This window comes from Suncus etruscus, chromosome 1 (assembly GCF_024139225.1).
Source record: "Suncus etruscus isolate mSunEtr1 chromosome 1, mSunEtr1.pri.cur, whole genome shotgun sequence".
Lineage (NCBI taxonomy): Eukaryota > Metazoa > Chordata > Mammalia > Eulipotyphla > Soricidae > Suncus > Suncus etruscus.
The window spans coordinates 162,238,477-162,258,223 of NC_064848.1; the positions used below are offsets into that span (position 1 = coordinate 162,238,477).

Genomic DNA, 19,747 nt, shown 5'->3' on the forward strand with positions numbered 1-19,747 from the left:
TTTTATAATCTCCCCAAGACCCCTCCCAAGAGTGGGAGGGGTCTTGCAGGTAAGATCAAGTTACACAGGAAGAATGGGGTTACAATAATCTAAAGTTCAGGCTCATAGGGGTGCCCATGCAGAGCCTCAGAGGAGTAGGAACTCCCCGAATGAGGGTCAATACTGCAGACATGAGTTGTGTTGTGTTGTGTTATGTTGTGTTGTCTGAGCAATTTCACAAGCCAGAGCAGTGCCCTGTGCTAAAGAATGGGAGATTGAGCAATTCACCCAGACGCTTGATAAGGAGATGCCAAGAGGTTGGGTTAACTTCACATGTGCACACTGCGATGGAGCAAGAGCAAGGCTGGGCCAGTCTCTCTGCTGCAGAGGGTCTCTATTTGGGGATACGGTCCCTGGGCTCCTACTTGGCCCTAGCCAGGATAATGTAGGTGATACCATCAGAATCAGAAAACTCAGCACACAAAGGACTGGAGAGGACATGGCACCAGACACACCAAGAGGTGGGGGAATCACACACAAGCTTATTTGATAATCATGTCTGCCAGCCTAATGAGGAAGCAGTTGGGATGTCCCAAGTGAGAGAGGCAAAAACCAGAGGGTGAGTAATTTGCCCAAGTTCACACTGAGCTCAGAAGTTGTACCCAACTCCAACTTTTTCTCACATTAATTTCTCCTTTCCCTGAGTGGCTTCTTCTTTGGGTATCAGAGGCTAATGTACTGCTCCATTATAGGACAGAAGGAAATCCTGGGTGAACAAACTTGCCATACCTGGATACAGCCACAATACTAGAGACCATGGAATTCGGATCTGGGACAGGTCCCTCCTCTGGCTGGACACGCCCTACCCTCTCCCACTCACATCCTCGTGGGGAAAGCAGGAACTCCAGCCAACTCTGGAGGGATATTTAAAGCACTGGGTTGCATTTTCATATCAGTGTCTGCCTGACCGGTTCCCACCTGGTCTCACACAGCAGCTGGCAGGCACTAAATATAAAAATAAATCACAAGATTCTTGACATGTCCCATGTATGCAGCCATGCCTTCTTTGTGGCTGAAAAGTGGCATCTCAAGATTTTGGGAAGCCACTGAGCTGAGAACTGCCAGAGCATGATGAAGTTGGGTCAAAGAGAACACCTCAGTAGGTGGTCCCTCATCCGATGCTTCCCCTGGTGGAGAGGAGGTAAGAGACCCATTCAGGGTGCTGCCCTTTGCCTTGGTTTCTAGCCCAGAGACAAGGTGGGTATGTATGTGGTGTGGTAGAAACCTGGGTGATTTCCCATCACTTGGGGAAGCTTTTCGTCGGGTGGGCAAAGTACAGACACGGGAGCACCAGAGACGTCTTGTGGGAAATCCAGTGAAGCCAAAATGGTTTTTGTGGACAATTTGGAGCTTTTCTGTCCAGCAGGACAAGAATGTACTCCTGAGTGCAGACACAAGACTGATGGGATGGAAAAACTATGAGGCATCTCCTATGATTAAGTCTGTTCCTCTGTCAATGAGAGCTGAGTTCCAGTGCCCACATCCTCTCTCCACCTCTCCAGCTCTCTGGAAACCTGACATGAACCCAGTGATACATTTCTTTTTATGAAGGAGGGCCATACCCGGTGATGCTCAGGGGTTACTCCTGGCTATGCACTCAGAAATCGCTCCTGGCTTGGAGGACCATATGGGGCACCAAGGGTTCAAACTACGGTCTGTGCTAGGTTAGATTATGCAAGGCAAACGCCCTACTGTTTGCACCACTGGCCCCAAACAGTGATACATTTCTGTGACAAACAAGACACTGCTCTAGAAGCTCTGATCTGGGTACAGAGCATCAGGCCAAGGGGTGTGCCAGGCTGAGTGAGGCCGAAAAGATAAATGAGCCACATGGACCACAGCTTATACGATGAACCCCAATCCACCAGAGTCCATGACCACATAGGAAGATTGGCTCCAAGAGCCTGGGAAGCAAGAGTCTTTTAGCTTTGCAACTGGCCAAGAATGGGAAGACATGGATGGCACAGCTAAGAATGAAGTCTCACAAATGTCTCAAGTCATAAAAACATCCTTATGCTTCAACAGTTGCAAAGCAGACATGTTATTAAGGGTGGGACAGGGAGCTGGAGAGATAGCATAGCAGGTAAAATGTTTTCCTTGTATGCAACTGATGCAGGTCCAATCCCCAGCATCCCATATGATCTTCCAGCATCACTAGGAGAAATTCCTGAGTGCAGAGTCGGGAGTGAGCCCTGAGCACGGTCAGGTGTGCCCCCTGCAAAATGGAAGGGAGATCATCCATCCTCTTAGGATGTTGCTGCAGATGTAGAAAACACTTTGCTGTGCATGGAATTTATTGCCCTTCTTACCTCTGCCTAAACCTTGGGAGATTTTTGAATATCTCATCTTGAATCATACACCCAACACCTCTTCCAGACCCTCGGGCTCTCATTCCTTCTCGATTCTCAGACAATGTCCCACCAGATATTGCAGATGTGAATGAGACTCCACTACATACTTGAGGGAAAGTGAAGGTCTAGTTTACTATCTGCCTTGTGGCAGCAAGGAGTGCAGGCAAAAATAACAAGGGAATAGTCAATTCAGCTCAGCTCAACTTCAATCCTCAATCTGTGATGGAGAGGCTTGAATTTAGCTGCCTTAGGAAATCAGGGACCAGAAATTACCAGACCAGAAATTCAATGTTACATTGAATGGTATATGAATGGTACAGATGAGGTGAGAGAAACACAGGTCTTGCCTAAACAGAAAACTCTTAGTTCCAAGTGATGATCCTCTTTTGAAAACCCAGAATTGCTACAAGAAGCCAGAAATTCTGCTTTGAGGAGCAGAGAGACAGTGTAGGGGTTAAGGCACTTGCTTTGCATGCAGCCAACCTTGATTCAAATCCTGAGGACCACAGGAATGCGGGTGGGCATGACTGAGCACAGAGAGCCAGGAAAAACCCCTGAGTGTTGCAAGATGTGGCCCAAATCCTACCTCATCCACCCACCCCCCAGAAAAAGAAACAAATTCTGATTTTAATGCGTAACTGGTGCCTAGAGGGCAGCTCCTTCGGGTGCACAGTTTCCAAAGCTGTGCTGCAGGGTTACTGTCAGCCCCCTAACTGTAGTGTTAGAGTGCCCTCATCAACTAGCTTTAGCAACTGCAACTGGCCCTTCCATGCAGGCTCCTCACAGGCAGCTGGACTCCCTAATCAGGGAGAAGAATGGAGTCTATCAGGAAAGGAGGTAACAGGTCAAGGGGCACTGTGGACAGCTGCTGGCCCTAAATGGCTGACTGCTCCTGCAGGAATCCTTCAGGGCCCAGGAGGCCTTTCTCTGGCTCTGAAGCCAGGGCTGCCTCACGCAGGACTTCCAGGTGCTCCTCAGCCGCTGACAGTGACTGGTCAATCCAGTCCAGGCCCCCGGTCAGGTGGCAGGCATTCCGGGTCACCAGTACCAGGTGACTGACAGACAGCAGCAGGGCCGTGGTCCTAGCAAGGAAAGAGATCAGGCTGTGAATATGCCGGAGAGTTGGTTCCAGGCCAGGACTTCATTCAAAGGGTGGCAACACAGGTTTTACATGCAAGAGCCCCTTAGCACCACATGGTCCCCTGAACTCAAGCCAGTAGTCCCTGAACATCACTGAGGGTGATCCTATAAACCCTCCCCTCAAAAGTTTCTTCATTTAAATAAAGGTTAAACAAGATAGGTTAAACAAGGTGTGCTGAAGTATTTCTCTGAACCTAAGCTGTGTGTGATGAATCCCAAAGGGGGAACAGGATGTGCTGTGTCTCATAAACATAGACAAGCCAATGGGGCCTAATTCATCAGCCTGTCTCTCAAGAGAGCAAACATCCCTCCTTGATTCTTAATCATTATGATCCCAGACTGATTTAGTCCCTATTTTTAAATTTTTAATTGAAAACCAAATGAAGGAGGGTGTTTTCTTTTTGAGTACTGAAAGGGAAACTGTATTTTTTTTTCTCTATGTATTTGGAAATACACTCAATTTCGAGCCCAGGAGCAGCACTGGGCAGAAAAGGGCTTGGAGCCAAAGAATCATAGGCAAGGCCATGACTCTGTGCCCGGCTGGCAACTGTCACACCGTATTTCCATGAAATAGTCACATAAATCCAGAATAAATAGGGTTTTCAAAAACAGGTTTGCAACAGGTGTAGGTACATACTTCAAAAGGCTCAGTGTGGTCTGTGTATTACAAGATTATGACAAGGGGTTTCTGAGATGCTCAGGTGTAGCTGACTGGGTCACTTCCATTCTAATTGCCCTTCCCACTACCATTCCTACATTGGGGGTCATAAAGATGTGTCTGCTTCTGGAGTGCAAAGAGCAGAGAAAACAACAGGGAAAAGAGAAAGGAAGGAAAGGGAAGGGAAAGGGAAGGAGAGGGAAGGGAAAAGAAGAAAATGGAAGGAGAGAGAAGGGTGAGAGAGAGAAGATGGAAGAGAAGGAAAGGGCCAGATTAAGCCAGATTGGGGGGACACACTCAGCAGCGATGGCACCTAGGGGCTATTCCTAGCTCTGCACTTAGAAATTGCTCATTGCAGGCTTGGGGGACCATACTAGATAGTGGGGATGGAACCCAGATGTCCCACAAGGGCAGCATGCAAGGCAAACACCTTACCACTGTGCTATCACTTTGGCCCCTAATTTATTTTTTAAAAGCCAAATTTTGGGCAGGAGATAGTACAGCAGTAGGAAAGGTACTTGCCTTACTTGCCTTATACAGACAACCCAAGCTCAATTCACAATTTTCAATACAGTTCCTGAGCTCCACCAGGAATGAGCCCTGAGCAAAGAACCAGGAGTAAATCCTGAGTACCATCAGGTGTGACCCAAAAACAAAACAAAAAATCAAATCCAAATCCAAGATCATCTCTTCCTTCACTCCAGTCTCAGGCTCACACCAACTTCAATTGTCTCTAGAGTACAGTCTCAGGAGCAACAGAGCACAACATTCTTCCCCACAACCCATACAGCCCACTTCCCAGAGTGGGGTGCAGGCAAGTCTCTCGCAGGATCATGGAACCTCCACCTCCCACTCACCGTGCATCCAGGAGTTTAGGGTCCAGGGGCGGGTACATGGACTTCACCACGTCATCCACTCTGAAAGGAGACAAAAGCACTTCAGTAGCTGGCTTTTCTCACCCCCTTCCTCCTGTCGTCCTTCCCCCCGCCCCATACAGTGTTTCAGTCCAACTGTGATTTAAGACCCAGCCTCGAGGTTAGAAGACTCTGGAGTGGAGTATTTTGTCTCCTGGTTTTGTTTTAGCCCAATGCTTTAGGAAATGTAAGTTCACATCTGTGGAATAATGTTCAAGACAACACTAAATTAAATGGCAAAGTGCTGCAAGTATATGCATTTTTATGTTGCTCACAGGAAAGTAGCGTGTGTTTGCATGTGTGTGTATTTGTGTTTGGACCACACCTAGCAACACTCAGGGGTTACTTCTGGTTCTGCACTCAGGAATCACTCCTGGGTGTGCCTGGAAGACCATATGGGATGTCAGGGATAAAACCTAGATCAGTTGCATGCAAGGTAAGTGCCTTACCTGCTGTACTATCACTCCAGCCCAAGGTAACTTATTTTCAACACAATATATTTCTGCAATTTTTTAAACCTTTTACTAGTATTTATTACTTTTGCACTTAAAAAGAAATCAGGAATGGGGCCGGAGAGATAGCATGGAGGTAAGGCGTTTGCCTTTCATGCAGGAGGTCATCGGTTCGAATTCCAGCGTCCCATATGGTCCCCCGTACCTGCCAGGAGCAATTTCTGAGCCTGGAGCCAGGAATAACCCCTGAGCACTGCCGGATGTGACCCAAAAACCACAAAAAAAAAAAAAAAAAAAAAGAAATCAGGAATAAACCATGGTTAAGGAGGGGAATTCTACAATTTTGAGTTCAAATTGCTCCTTCTTTCTTTTAATATGTGTACAGTTCAAGGTTAACTATTGATTGATTTGGGGGCTACATTTAGCTGTGCTAGGGCTCACTCCTAGCTCTGCAATTAGAAATCGATCATTCCTAGCATTTTGTGCAACCATATAGGGTGCCAGGCTCAAAACTAGATTAGCTGCGTGCAAGGCAAGCACCTTACCTGCTGTACTCTCTCTCTCTCTGGTCCCATCAAGATTAAATTTTTACTACATTCTTTTTTTGTTTGTTTTTTGTTTGGTTGGTTTTTTTGGGGGGAGTCACACCTGGCAGTGCTCAGGGGTTACTCCTGGCTCTACACTCAGAAATTGCCCCTGGCAGGCTCGGGGGACCATATAGGATGCCAGGATTCGAACCACCATCTTTCTGCATGCAAGGCAAACCCTTTTCCTCCATGCTATCTCTCCAGCCCCAAGATTAAATTTTTTTAATTCAGAAAATTTTCTAAATTAAGAAAGGAACTACTGCTTCAAATTCTTGCTCCAACACCACTTGATAGTGAAGAAAAAAAATGATGCTTCTGTATGTGTTTGTGTATGTTTTCAAATTTCTAAATGCATGGGAAAACAGATGTCCTTAAATAGTCTTGTCTAGGGCTGAGAGACGGCTAAGAAAAGGCATGATAGCAAGTGGTTCTCAGGGTCTGTTTTAGTTAGCCCCTTTCTTAGTGCCCTGGAGCAGAAGCTACTCTCCTTGAAAATAATATGCTATTACCATATAATGTGGAATAAATGGAGCAAGAAAAACAATGGGAACAGGGAGGGGAAGAAATAGACAGGCTAGAAGGAGAGAATGAAATGTGAATGCAAAAATGACACAGTGACTGGATTTAGGTGAAGAATAGTGTGAGGTGCTCAGCAGAGCACTTGAGGGGCTTTCTAGGGTAGGCATTAATGGGGTGCCATGCCCTCAGACTCCTCCTGCACCCCTGCCCTCATCCCAGCAACTCCCCAATTGACCCTAACCAACCAAGACCTCATCATTCTCAAGGACCTCAACCTCCTCCATGCCCTGGCCCTCTCCTGGCTGCATTGTCTTCTTTCATGCAGGCTCACATGGATGGGTGCCAGGAAGAACCATGAAGGCACCTTGCAAACAGGAGTTAGGCTCTCAATACAAACAAGGGGAGCCAACAGAAAGGCTGGGGTTTGCTAGGGGCCCTCCAAGGCTTGGGCAGGTTCTGGAGCAACACCCACCACACCCGGGAGAGTGTCAGAGACAGTTCCAGACTGTTCCAGCATGAATAGTCCTGATTTTCTCCCTCCCACTTTCTCAACTTGCTGAACTCCCAAGAAAGCAGAAAAGAGAGTTGAAGGGCATCGACTCATTTCTCCTTCCTCAGCAATAAGGAAGGTAAGGGCTCAGGGAATTTGGGGGAATCACATCCCCCCTCCCCATCAGGAATTGGACAGGCGTCCCCAGGGGTGGCCCTGCCCAGTGGCTAATTGGGAAAACATCCCTAGACAGAAAGACTGCGCCAGCACGGCCACATACCAACCACCAGGGGGCAGCACGCCTCGCTGCAGCTGCACAGCGCTGCCCTTTAATAAAAGGCCTCTTCCTCGCCCTTCACATCCAGCCCACAGGAGGGTGGGGAGGCGCTGACCAGTCCAGCAGGCTGCCTCCCACATGCGACTTCTCAGGCAGCCTGGAATCTGGAATATTTGAATGGTTTCACCTCCCACAGAGTCCTGGGAGTGATTGGTTGGGTCATGAATGAGGGTGTAGGGGACACTCGAGGGAGCTAGGAGAGTATCCCCAGGATCTCCAACTAAAGATATAGGCTGGGGACAGGGCCCGAGTAGCAGGGGGCAATGTGCTGACAGGGAGGAAGAATGGCAGAGGGAGAGAAAAGGGGTTGAAAGAAGGTAGTAGGGAGAAGTCAACAGCTGGAATCCCTTCTGTTGTGTGGTGCTTGTCTTTATTGCTGTGATGATCACTAGATATTCAATTTGATATTTCTTTCTGTATTGTGGTGGTGTTTCAATTGCCTTTTTCACATCCTCTCTCAAACTGAGGTTGAAATCCTCTGGAAGGACTCCGTCTATTTTCAGCATATTTGACTTCTTTTTTTTTTCTCTTATTTTGTACCCCAATCTATTGCTTTTCTTTCCTTCAAACAAAGCCACATAACTTGATTTACCTAGCTCCGCTTCTTAAATAGAGGGGAAAACAGGGGAGGATACAGGACCAAACAGATATATGATCACTAATAGTGAGCTGGTCAAAGAGGGGACCACCTACTCTAGCAGTCCAGGGGGTGATGGTGGGGTATATGAGTTGCAGAAGGGGAACTGCGGGGAGGACAAATTTGGTGATGGGTATTCCCTGATTCAATGTTGATATGTACCTAAAATACTACTGTGAAAGATATGTAAGCCATTATGATCAAAATAAAAATTTTAAAAAAAAGTAAGAACTGTAGGCTAATAAAGGTTGTTGTTTGCAGTGGCAATAACCTGAGTGGGAAGAGGTTCATCAGACAATGGCAGAGGAAAGTACATACTCTGATATGGGTGTGTGATATTGGAATATTGTATGAATTTTTACCATTAATATTACTATAAAATAATAAAGCACGATGACTAAAATAAAAAAAAGAGTCTGCAAGCAGGGGCCAGAGAGATAGCATGGAGGTAGGGCATTTGCCTTGCATGCAGAAGGACGGTGGTTTGAATCCTGGCATCCCATATGGTCCCCTCGAGCCTGCCAGGAGCGATTTCTGAGCTCATAGCCAGGAGTAACCCCTGAGCACTGCCAGGTGTGACCCAAAAACTTAAAAAAAAAAAAAAGCCTGCAAGCAGATGACACCAGCTGGAGATGAGAGGAAGGAAAGGCTTGAGTAAAGTCACTTCCACTGACACCCTCCAGGAGACTCCAGTCCACAGTCATTAGCAGCTCAGGTCACCTGGGCAGCCTCCTGGGAGAGCCAGGCCCTGCTGTCTCCTCGGTTTCTGATCCTTCCTCCTTTCCCCAGGTCTGAGCGCCCCGGGAGTCCCTGCTCACCTAGGGCTGATCCGTTTGGCCACCACAATGATGTCACTGACACTGGCAGAAGTCTTCATCTTGGCTCCCGAGCCCATCGTCATAGCCACGAGTTTCTCTGTCAGCGTGTGACAAATCTAACACAGCAGGGAGGAGAGAGAGTGAGGGGTAATCTAGCTCCTTTAGGGGCTTCAGTCAACCCCAGCAAGACAGTCCCTGCTTCATGGATAGAAGTCCTCACCTCATGGATAGATGGAAGTGGACAGAGAGGAGAGATGAGGTGGAAGGAGAGATACTGGAGCTGAGAGAGTGGTGGGTCTCACAAAGCTACTGAGAAAGAAGTCTAAGCTGAAACAATCCGCTAAGAAAAATCATGTGCTTGGTATCGCCTTCTCACTTGGGGGAACACCTACTTTCTCTCCTTGTTTCTTCACTTCCTAGCTGAGTGTTTGGAAGGGACAAATGTCAGGGGAGTGGGATACACTTATAAATGTGGATGGACAAAGGGTTGTTTCCTGGAAATACACTCCCACAAAGTAGCAATAATCTATCAATTGAGTCTCTTCTAGATTTGCAGATTTGACAAGAGGTTTGTGAAAGAACCTGGGGGGGGGGGGAAAGCAGGAAAGAGGCAGGTAGGACATCGGCCTTTCAAGGACTCATACAACAGAGCCAGCCACTCCCCATGCTCTGCTTCCATCCCGAGACTCCCCTAAATTAGAATCCAATTGTCTGTCTAAACCTGGCAGAGAACACCCTCTGCCTTGTGCATGGGGCTGAAAAGTGCACCCCTCAATTCTGGGGAACCTGATCTCTTTCATAGAGTCTCTGACATGGGGTTCCAGATCAAGAGGGCCATGAAATCCCAATGGGAAAGTCTGAAGTGACTCCCTTGGTTTTTGTTGGGGGGAGTGGGGAGCAGCCACCTGACAGTGGTCAGGGATTACTTCTAGTTCTGTGCTCAGAGGTCACTCCTGGAAGTGCTCAGGGATTGAACTCAGGGCTCCTGCATACAAAACATGTGCTCCAGTTTAGGATGGAATATAATCCCAGAAAAAACCTTCAGCTGAATTACCTCCATCTCCTGGATCATTTATTTCCTGTTGTAATAGGCAAGTGCAAGGGACAGAGTCCAGTGCCAGGGCACACCTGGCTGGAAGAGAAATCTAATGTGGCATTACTACTCAGTTCAGTGCTTAACTGTATCTCTCTCTATAGCCATTTCTCTGCCCAAAGAGCTCACTGGAATCAAATAATTAGGCTGAATTCTGTGATAGCAATTTCATATTAAAAATTTTTTTTCTTCCTTCTTGTCCCTCAAGAAAGACAGCTAAAGAATAGGTAGGACAAAAGACTTTTTTTAATATCTTCTGACAAATTATACTGAAGAAAAGAAAAGGTTGTCTTTTTCTTCCCATTAATCTTGAATCATTAGTAGACAAAGAGATAAATGTGTGGTTTCCCAGGTTACTGAAATAAAGAAACTGACAATATTTGCCAATGGCCAGATCTTTAAATACTATTATTATTCTATTAGGAAGAATAGAAATTATTCTTGCCACTTTCAGGCAAAAACTGAAGACTATAAATATTATTTAAAACTAAAAAAATTATACCAAATTCATGTTGAATGCAATTTTCCAGCCAGCCCTTTGAAGCCACAGGCATTTAAAAAAAAAAAAAAAAAAAGGAGCCAGAAACTGGGAGTTCAATACCAAGAGTTCAGTACATGCTTTTCATGTAGGAGGTCTGAGTTCAATCCCAGCACCACCTGGTTCCCTGAGCAGGAGTAACCCTGAGCATGAGCAGAGTATGAGTGGCCCCTAAGCACTTGTTTGATGTTGCCCCAAAGCAAAAAAATAAAAATTAATAAAGAAAAAGCCGATCCAAGTTGAAGTACATGTGGTGTGTATCTTTAACACTGATGGTCCTATTTGTCACAGGTCAAGGGAAAGACCTTTCTAGTTTCAGGAAGAATTCAGCCCAATTTAAAGCACTGAGTGCTCTGGGCCAAGCTGAGGAGTCCCATTTCTAGCTCATCAGCAATCCTAGGAGATACATCGCTTTGTCACCCAGAGGTGGAGGTGACGATGCAGCATGACCTCCTACACTCCTTCCCCACAACCCTGTGTCCTGGGAGGGCCAGGTGAACATGTAGTAGTTTTTGAAAGGGGCTTAGGGTCAATAGGCTTTCACATAAGAGCAGGAGGACAGAGCAAAAGCTCCCAGTGTGGCTTGTGTGTAGAGCCTGGATATTTCTCACATGGCAGTGTCCATGTTGTGCCTGCATGGTTAACCCTCTTTTATCTCGCAGGGAAATCAAGGAGTATTACCTTCAAGATGGCAATGCAGTGGGACATGAGACCCCTGAGGAGACAAAAGGAACTGGTCAGCACTTCTCTAGAGACACCCACCTTCCTCTTCTGCTCCTTCCCTGGGTGTGTGGGTGGGACACCACCTCAGAGCCGGAATGCATAGATGCCATAGACAAGTGCCCAGCTCAGGGAGCATATGCTTTTTGCTCCTTCTCCCCACCCCAAAGCATGCTTCCAGTCAGCACTACTCCCCACCAAGTCCTTTTGTAACTGAGCTTCTGATATTTCTCTCTGCCCAAGGGATTCTTCCCCTGAGGCTCAGCTTGGTGAACTCAATTTTCAAGCCTTAACTCAAAATGTACCTATTAGGGGCCGGGTAGGTGGCGCTGGAGGTAAGGTGTCTGCCTTGCAAGCGCTAGCCAAGGAAGGACCGCGGTTCGATCCCCCGGCGTCCCATATGGTCCACCCAAGCCAGGGGCGATTTCTGAGCACATAGCCAGGAGTAACCCCTGAGCGTCAAACGGGTGTGGCCCAAAAACCAAAAAAAAAAAAAAAAAAAAAAAAAAAAATGTACCTATTATGTCATTCCCTTCTGAAAGCCCCTTCTTCCTCCCTACCTCAGGCCAAATCTCAACAGTGCTTGGGCCTGTCGTATAATATCACTGGGCATGGAAACCCCTTCCTGTTTCTAAGCTATTGTAGCCAACAATATTCTGCTTCTCCCACCAGTTCTATTTCTACAGTACCTGCCCAGGTAGTCAGAGAATGGAAGGGCAATACTTAGCACTGAGAGGGTCCTGCAGGAGGTGGAGCTCTTTGAGGATTAGGAGCTTGAGGGTCAAAATCATGGACACTTCAAGGTGAGCTAAGGACATCCGGGTGACTTTGTAACAACTTTCTGCTAAGCAACTATAGATCTGAGCATTCAGATCCACAAAATGGAGTTGCAGGGAAAGAAGAACAACACATTCTATCCTGTGATATTCTGATTCCTCCCTCCCCTGCTATTCCCAGACTGAGGCCAAAGGAAATGACAAGAGACAACACATAGCTCCTGGGTGCCCCCATGAGAGTTCTGACAAAGGAAGCCATCCCCAGGGGTTTTAGGAAAGCCTCAGTCCCCACAGCCTTACGAAGCATCTTCAATCCAGTCCTCATTCTCCAAGATAGCCTCAATGTGGGGGTTGGTGATGACAACATCGTCCAGTTCCAACTCTGAGGGCTCAGATTGGGTCTCCATGGCACCAATGAGGTCCACGATGGGCCTAGAAGGAAAAGTCCCAGTAAGTGGTTTTTTGCTAGAGAACCCCAGCTGACTCTCTCCTCACTGAGCCCCACATGTCTTTCATAGGAAGAAGCTGGTAAGTCAGAACAAGGTATCTTGTCCTAAAGCTAGACCTAAATCCAGTGGAAATGCAGCTGTGGGCAGGACATAGGGCTTGTCTGGGAGACTAAAATACAGGCACTGAACCAGAGAAAAGGGGAGCACATCAAGGGAAGGAACAGGACCCCCACCTAAGTACAACCTCTGGTTATTAGGACAAAATAACATCCTTTTGGACCTGTTACACTAGCAGTCCAGGGACAAAGAGGGTAGGTATAGGATGCATGCTGGGAATAGGGGTGGAGGGAGGACAACACTGATGGTAGGAATGGCCCTAATTCACTGTCATTATGGACCCTAAAAATAACTGTGAAAGACTTGTAACTCACATTGATCACAATAAAAATTTAATTAAAAAAAAATAGCATCGAGGCTGGAGAGATATCATGGAGGTAAAGTGTTTGCCTTGCATGAAGAAGGTCGGTGATTCAAATCCAGGCATTCCATATGGTCTCCCGAGCCTGCCAGGAGCGATTTCTGAGCATAGAGCCAGGAGTAACCCCTGAGCACTGCCGGGTGTGACCCAAAAAACAAAAAAACAAACAAACAAAAATAGCATCCTTTTGTAACTTCTTTTCTCTTCCAGCCCACTTCATACAGGAGTGAAGGCTCCTAATACTCAAATCTACCTATACCTCCCATTTGGTCTGCAAAATTACCTTCAGGGAGCACCTTGGTCCACTCCCTCTGGTATGCTGGAGGTGTGGGAACAGTAAAAACACCTTGACTTGACAAGCAGGATCTCTCACTTTCTGTCTCTCTCTGTCTCTCTTTCCATTTTCTTCCTTCCATTTTGCTTTCCTTTCTTCTTTTCATTTCCTTCTTCCTTTTTCTTTGTTTATTTTTTTTTGGGAGGGCAACATGTAGCAGTGCCAGGGCTTACTTCTGGATCTGTGCTCAGGGCCTAGTAGTCATGCTCAGGGAATCATATGCATGCCCAAAATCAAATTAGGATTGGCTGTGTGCAAGGCAAAGCACCTTAAGCCCTGGACTCTTTCAACTAACAACGAGGTCCATTGCGGATGAGCTATCAACACCTTTTAAATTTTTGCTTTAAGTACCAAAATTTTTTTCATAGATAATATAGTGGGTGGGGCACTTGCCTTGCATGCAATCAACTCAGATTCGATCTCTGGCAACCATATATATACATATATATGGTATATGGTCCCTAAGTCCACCAGGAATAATTCCTGAATGTAGAGCCAGGAGTAAGCCCTGAGTACCACTGGGTGTGACCCCCAAAACAAAACAAAACAAATTTTTGTAGCACCAGACCAAACCCAAGATCATACACATGCAAGGCAACAATTCTGTCACTGAGCAGTCTCTGCATTGGAGAGCTTACCTATGTAATATAAATAAATACTTACAATAATTGACAGAAATATTGATAGGATTCAGATAGAGGTAAGAAAAATACAGGTTAGTTGCAATTGATTCCTTAAGACTCTACCAATACTGGGTAGAGCAATAGTATAGTGGTAGGACACTTGCTTTGTGCACAGCCAACCATTCCATGGTATCCTATATGGTCCCCTGAGCACACTATGAGTAATTCCTGTGTGCAGAGCCAGGAGTAAGCCCTAAGCATCACCAGGTGTAGTCAAAAACAAACAAAAACAAAATCATCAAAACTGACAATGAGACCTTGCCAGCAAAATGCATTTTACAAAATTTTACCATGAAATCAATTCTATGCTTCGAGTTATACCAATGAGTGTCCATTACTTAGTTATGTGGTTGGAGGGAGTTCCTAGCTTGGAGGAAAAGGATTGAGTTATTCAAATGTTATGAAGTGCCTAATTGGGTTTTTCTTCCTGCTGTCTTTTTTAAATTGAGTTGTCATCGACATGAGATTATATTAGCTTCAAATATACAACAAGATTATATATCATTTTATAGGATGACCACAATAAATCTGATTAACATTCCTCACTACACATAGTTGTAATTTTTCTCTTGTGATGGAAATTTTTGAGATCTATTCTCTTAGCAACTTTCAAATAATGGTCACTTTGAGGTGGATGACATTTGTACTCAATAAACATGTTCAATAGCTTAGAGTAAGAAGCTGCTCAGAATACTGGGTGAAGGGGCAGTTTAAGGAACATATTTTTTTACTTTCTACATATGTGTACCTAGGACTTCACATATGCAAGGCAGGTAAGTGCTCAGATCACAAAGTTCTATCTCCAACCCCTTTTTTTTTTCTTTTCTTTTGTTTTTTTGTTTTTGGGTCACACCCAGGGGCATTCAGGGGTTACTACTGGCTCTGCACTCAGAAATCGCTCCTGGCAGGCACAGGGGAACATATGGAATGCTGGGATTCAAACCTCCGTCTGTCCTGGATCGGCTGCCTGCAAGGCAAATGCCCCACTGCTGTCCTATCTCTCCAGCCCCCATCTATCTCCAACCTCTTAAGAAACATTCTTTATAGTGGTTCTGAGGATTGGACCACACTGAAAGTGCTCAGGGCTTACTCCTGGCTATGTATTCAGGGATCACTCCTGACAGTGCTGAGGGGTTAAATCAGGATCTGCCACATACAAGGCAAGTGATTTAATCCCTGTATTCTCTCTGGCCCAAGAAAGATTCTTCAGCTCTGAAGTCTTTAAAGGAAAAGCTAGCTTTAAAGAAGTTATTTAATTACTTTGGAGGAGTCAGGGATCAAACATGCAAAGCTAGTGCTTGACTGCTGGTGCCATTGGTTTGTTTGTCACACCTAGTGGTGCCTAGGGGCAACTTTCCATGCATTGCTTGGGGGTCATCACTCCCAGCAGTGTCCATACTGTCCAAAGCACCAAGCTCCTTTTTCTTCAGTGAGAGCCCCAGGGCAGAGCCTATGTTCCCTGCTACCCTTCCCTGGACATACTCACTTGGAATCATAGCGCTGCAGCAGATCCCGAGGCCGGCAGTAGCGCTGCCGACATACCACCACCAAGGCTGCAAAGGAGGCCAGAAAGATGGTGGCCAGCACCCCAATGGCCACAATCACCACAGTCTCCATGCTTCCAGAGGAACTCTCAGGCCTGGTCACATTCCCCACACACGGCTAAAGTTTGAAAGAACACAAGGGCAAAGCAGGCTGGGTGAAGACACAGCAGACAATGGAGCTGCAGAAACTGAGCTGGATCCCTGAGTAACCTGCAGAGACCTGAGAACAGGAGCAAAATTGAGGTGCATCTTAGCAACTACCCCAAATTTCACCAAAATTAGCTATTACTTCAAATTTCTGTTCATTTGTGAGCAACAATGGAAGTAGGTTCTCAGAAACTTGCTGCATGATCCTGAGAAGCATTAATAGCACTATAAAGTACAGTGCTTAAATTTTAAAAAGAAAAATAAAAGTACCTGTCACAAGGGCAGTCTGGAGGGTGAGAGAAAAAACTGAATACATGAGTGAGGGATTGGTGTTGGAACATTGTTGGAACAAAGGCTGCATGGAATAACATTTGGTCTGTCACTGACAGTGCTAGAAGAGTTTGCTATCCAGGAAGGAGGACCAGGATAGACTTTTACTTCCTGGACACAATATATATTTATATATAATATATATCCTATATATAGGCATTGTGATTTGCAATGCATTTACTGAAAGGGTATCATGCATATCACTTTATCTCCTTTCAGCACACCCAGTTCTTGTCCATAATGATCCTTTTCATCTATCATTGTTATCATGTTTTTTCTCTATCCTGACTGCACTCACCCTTTCTTTGTGGCAAGCTTCCTGCCATGGACTAGTACTCCTGGCCCTTTGTGTTGTTTGTATTATCTTTAGATATCATTCTCATACTATTTTTTTTTATATATCTTGCAAATGAGTGTGATCATCTGTCTGTCCCCATCCTTCTGACTCATTTCACTCAGCATGTCTATGTCTAACATGTCTAGCATGTCTATCCATGTCTAAGCAAATTTCATTACTTCATTTTTCCCTAACATTTGCATAATATTCCATTATGTAGTTGTACCATAGGTTCTTTATCAACTCATCTGTTCTCAGGCACTTGGGTTAGTTCCAGATTCTGACTGCTAAGAATAGTGGTGAGAGAAAGAGAAACAGACAGACAGACAGACAGATAGAGAATAGTGTCTGCATTAGAGACAGGTTGAGGTGGGGAAAGAAGAGAGGGAAACATCTGTGGTAAAAAGTTTACAGTGGTGAAGTGATGGGCATTTGAACATTGTATGGCCAAAACTCAACCATCAACAACCTTATAACTGTTTATATCACAGAGATTCAAAAAAAGAAAGAAAAGAATTTTCCACTGACATAACTATATCAAGTGAATAAAGGAATAAAGAATCCCCACCCAGGCCAGAGAGATAGCATGAAGGCAAGGTGTTTGCCTTGCATACAGAAGGACGATGGTTCGAATCCCGAAATCTCATATAATCCCCCGAGCCTACCAGGAGCGATTTCTGAGCATAGAGCCAGGAGTAGCCCCTGAGCACTGGCAGGTGTGACCCAAAAATCAAAAAAAAAAAAATTCCCACCCATGCTGAACGGCAAGATGCTATTGGCTGAGGGTCTGAGTTGTACTAGGCACTTTGTATGTGCTAATTCTTCTAAGAGACAAGAATCCACATATCCACTTAAAGTCACAAACACGAACGTTCACGGACGTTAAATAATTTGTCCAAGTTTCTGTCGCCAAGAAAGATATTTGCCATCCTTTTCCTTTGTTTTATTTTTGTTTTGTGTACTCTGGGCTGTTTGCTCAGGGCTGTGTACTGTGTGCTCAAGGGCTTCCTCCCAGAAGTTTTCAGAGGACCAAGTTGTTAGAATCTGGCACTCAAGCATACAATGTGTGTGCTCAGCCTGTTGAGCTCTTCCTCCATAGTCCCTCCATTTCCTTTCTAAGAAGGAAAAATAAAACAAAAATTCAAGACTAGAACAGGGGTTTAAGGTGCTTGTCTTGCTTACCCTATCTCATTTAGACCTTGCATCGTGTATGGTCCCCTGGACACCACCAGAAGTGATCCTTGAGCACAGAAGTAAGCCTTGAGTATCCCTGAATCTGATCAAAAAAATCCTCTATTATATATTAAACAATGAACTGTACTCTGAAAACATGGACCTTCAAGTTTGAGAAAGTTAAACAGAATCACCCTTTGTAATTCATTCCTTGTGTCTGGGCCACCAGAAGTGCTTGTGTCCTTTTCCAGGAAACCCACTGAGAGAGCCTCCTTCACAGGAATGACAGCTTGAGCTGGTTTTGGGAAAGGGGTTGTTTATGGGTTTGTGTTTTTTTTTTGGGGGGGGGGGTGTTGGGTGTTTTTGTTTTGTTGGAGTTTTTTGTTTTGTTTTGCTGATTTTTGGTTTTTTGGGACATACCTGGCGGCACTCAGGGATTATTCCTGGTTCTGCACTTAGAAATCACTCCTGGCAAACTCGGGGGACCATATGGGATGCAGGGAATCAAACCTGGGACCATCCTGAGTCGACTGGCCGCGTGCAAGGCAAACGCCCTACCGCTGAGCTATCACTCCGGCCCCTTGAACTGGGTTTTGAAGGATGAGCAGGAGTTTGCCAGGTGGGCACCAAACTGGTTCCAAGCCCTAACGAGGCCATTCTCAAGGAAGGTCTCAGAATTTCCTTTCTCTTTGGAGCTCTCTTGCCCACTCCTGAGAAATCTGGCATCTGTTTCCTCTGCATACCTCTGTGTGCGGCGGCGGAGGAACATGGTCATTCCCAAAGCCAGCCTCAGTTTCCCAAGCTGTGCTTCTTTGTACTTTCTCAGAAGTCCTTTTGGTTTTATTTTTCTTTCCTTCCAGTCTCATCCCTCTCTGAGCCTCCATTTCCGCCCTCCCCTCCATCACCCCTTTCCTCCTCGTTAAACACCCATCCCCCAAGCCCCTTTCTCCCCTGCCCAGGATTTCTTTCCTCTCCCCTGCCCTGGGCCCCCACAGACCACCCGCTTTGTTTGGGCCCCTTCCGTGCGCGTTGAGCCCAGTGCGCTCAGCTTTCTCTGAGCCTTAGTAGTTTGTCTGCGATGAGTGTGTGTGTGTGTGTGTGTGTGTGTGTGTGTGTGTGTGTGTGTGTGTGTGTGTGTGTGTGTAGTTTGTCTTTGTCTGCGATGGTGTGCGTGTGTAGTTTGTCTGCGATGGTGTGTGTGTGTGAGATGGGGGTGTGATGGGGGTGTGTGTAATTTTTTTTGTCTTTGTCTGTACCGGGGGAGGGTTTTTGTGTCTGGGGGGAGGATCTTTTACCCTCTCCCGGTGTGTGTGTGTGTGTGTGTGTGTGTGTGTGTGTGTGTGGTTTTTCTGGATGGCTGTGTGTGATGGGGGGTGTGATGGGTGTGTGGGATTGGGTGTGTAGGTGACTTTTTCTGTCTTTGTCCCGGGGAAGGGTTTTGTTGTGGGGGGGGGGGTTCGTCTTTCACCCTCTCCCATTGTGTGTGTGTGTGTGTGTGTGTCTGTCTGTCTGTCTGTCTGTCTGTGTAGGTGATTTTTTTCTGTCTCTGTACTTGGGGAGGGTCTTGTGTCTGGGTTTTGTGTCTTTCACCCTCTCCCGGACTTTCCCTCCAAGGGATTCCCATCCACACGCAGAACCAACCAGACCCAAGAAGCCTCCTCGCTTCCCTTGTCCTGACACAGCCCCCACCCCCAAAGCATGCACCCCCAGACCCAGGACGCAGGGAGGATCTCCCCGCCCGCAAGTGCGTGGCACGGTGGCAAACGCAGCCCCGCCCGCAGCCACAAGCCTCTGGCCCCGTGGAAAGTGCTCCGGGGCGCCGGGCTCCAACTTGGAGCAACTGGTGGGCGCCGCGGGCCGCGTCCCTCCCCGAGCACCCCCAGACCGATCCCCGCCGGGAACCCCTCTCCCGCAGTCCCGGGGCACCCACCTCAGGCGGCGGCTCCGGCGCGCACCCCGGGGCGCCCCGCGACCGGGCACCACCCCCCGGCGATGGCAAAGTCCGGGCGCGGGCGAGCGGGGCATGCCGGGAAGCGCCGGCCCCAGGAATCCAGATAAGGGCCCCCCGGCCGCAGCCCAGCCCCCCGGGTGGGAGGGGAGCCGGCTGCAAATCCCCCCGCTGCCAGGCGCCGCCGGCCGCGCCCAGACCCGCAGGGGCCAGCCAAGGGGAGGGCGGCGCGCCCCGAGGTCCCAGCCTACCCCC

General features: G+C 46.9%; 1 protein-coding gene across 1 annotated transcript; it reads right to left on the bottom strand.

The window, feature by feature from the left end:
- Positions 1 to 2,917: 2,917 nt before the first annotated feature.
- Positions 2,918 to 19,511, bottom strand: TMEM98 (transmembrane protein 98). Its single transcript, XM_049772664.1, has 7 exons — positions 19,475 to 19,511; positions 15,500 to 15,675; positions 12,370 to 12,501; positions 11,255 to 11,288; positions 8,943 to 9,058; positions 5,046 to 5,105; positions 2,918 to 3,472 (listed from the first exon to the last, which is right to left on the bottom strand). The coding sequence occupies exons 2-7, from the start codon at positions 15,628 to 15,630 to the stop codon at positions 3,265 to 3,267; spliced, it is 681 nt and encodes a 226-aa protein (XP_049628621.1). The 5' UTR covers positions 15,631 to 15,675; positions 19,475 to 19,511; the 3' UTR covers positions 2,918 to 3,264.
- Between the last annotated feature and the right edge of the window lie 236 nt (positions 19,512 to 19,747).

Excerpts from the sequence above, each read along its gene's own strand:
- TMEM98 (XM_049772664.1), bottom strand. The coding sequence starts at position 15,630 with ATGGAGACTGTGGTGATTGTGGCCATTGGGGTGCTGGCCACCATCTTT. Across the intron at positions 11,289-12,369 it reads GACTGGATTGAAGATGCTTC|GGGTCTCATGTCCCACTGCA; the intron begins GTAAGGCTGTGG and ends TTGTCTCCTCAG. Across the intron at positions 9,059-11,254 it reads ACTGCATTGCCATCTTGAAG|ATTTGTCACACGCTGACAGA; the intron begins GTAATACTCCTT and ends CTGCTGTGTTAG.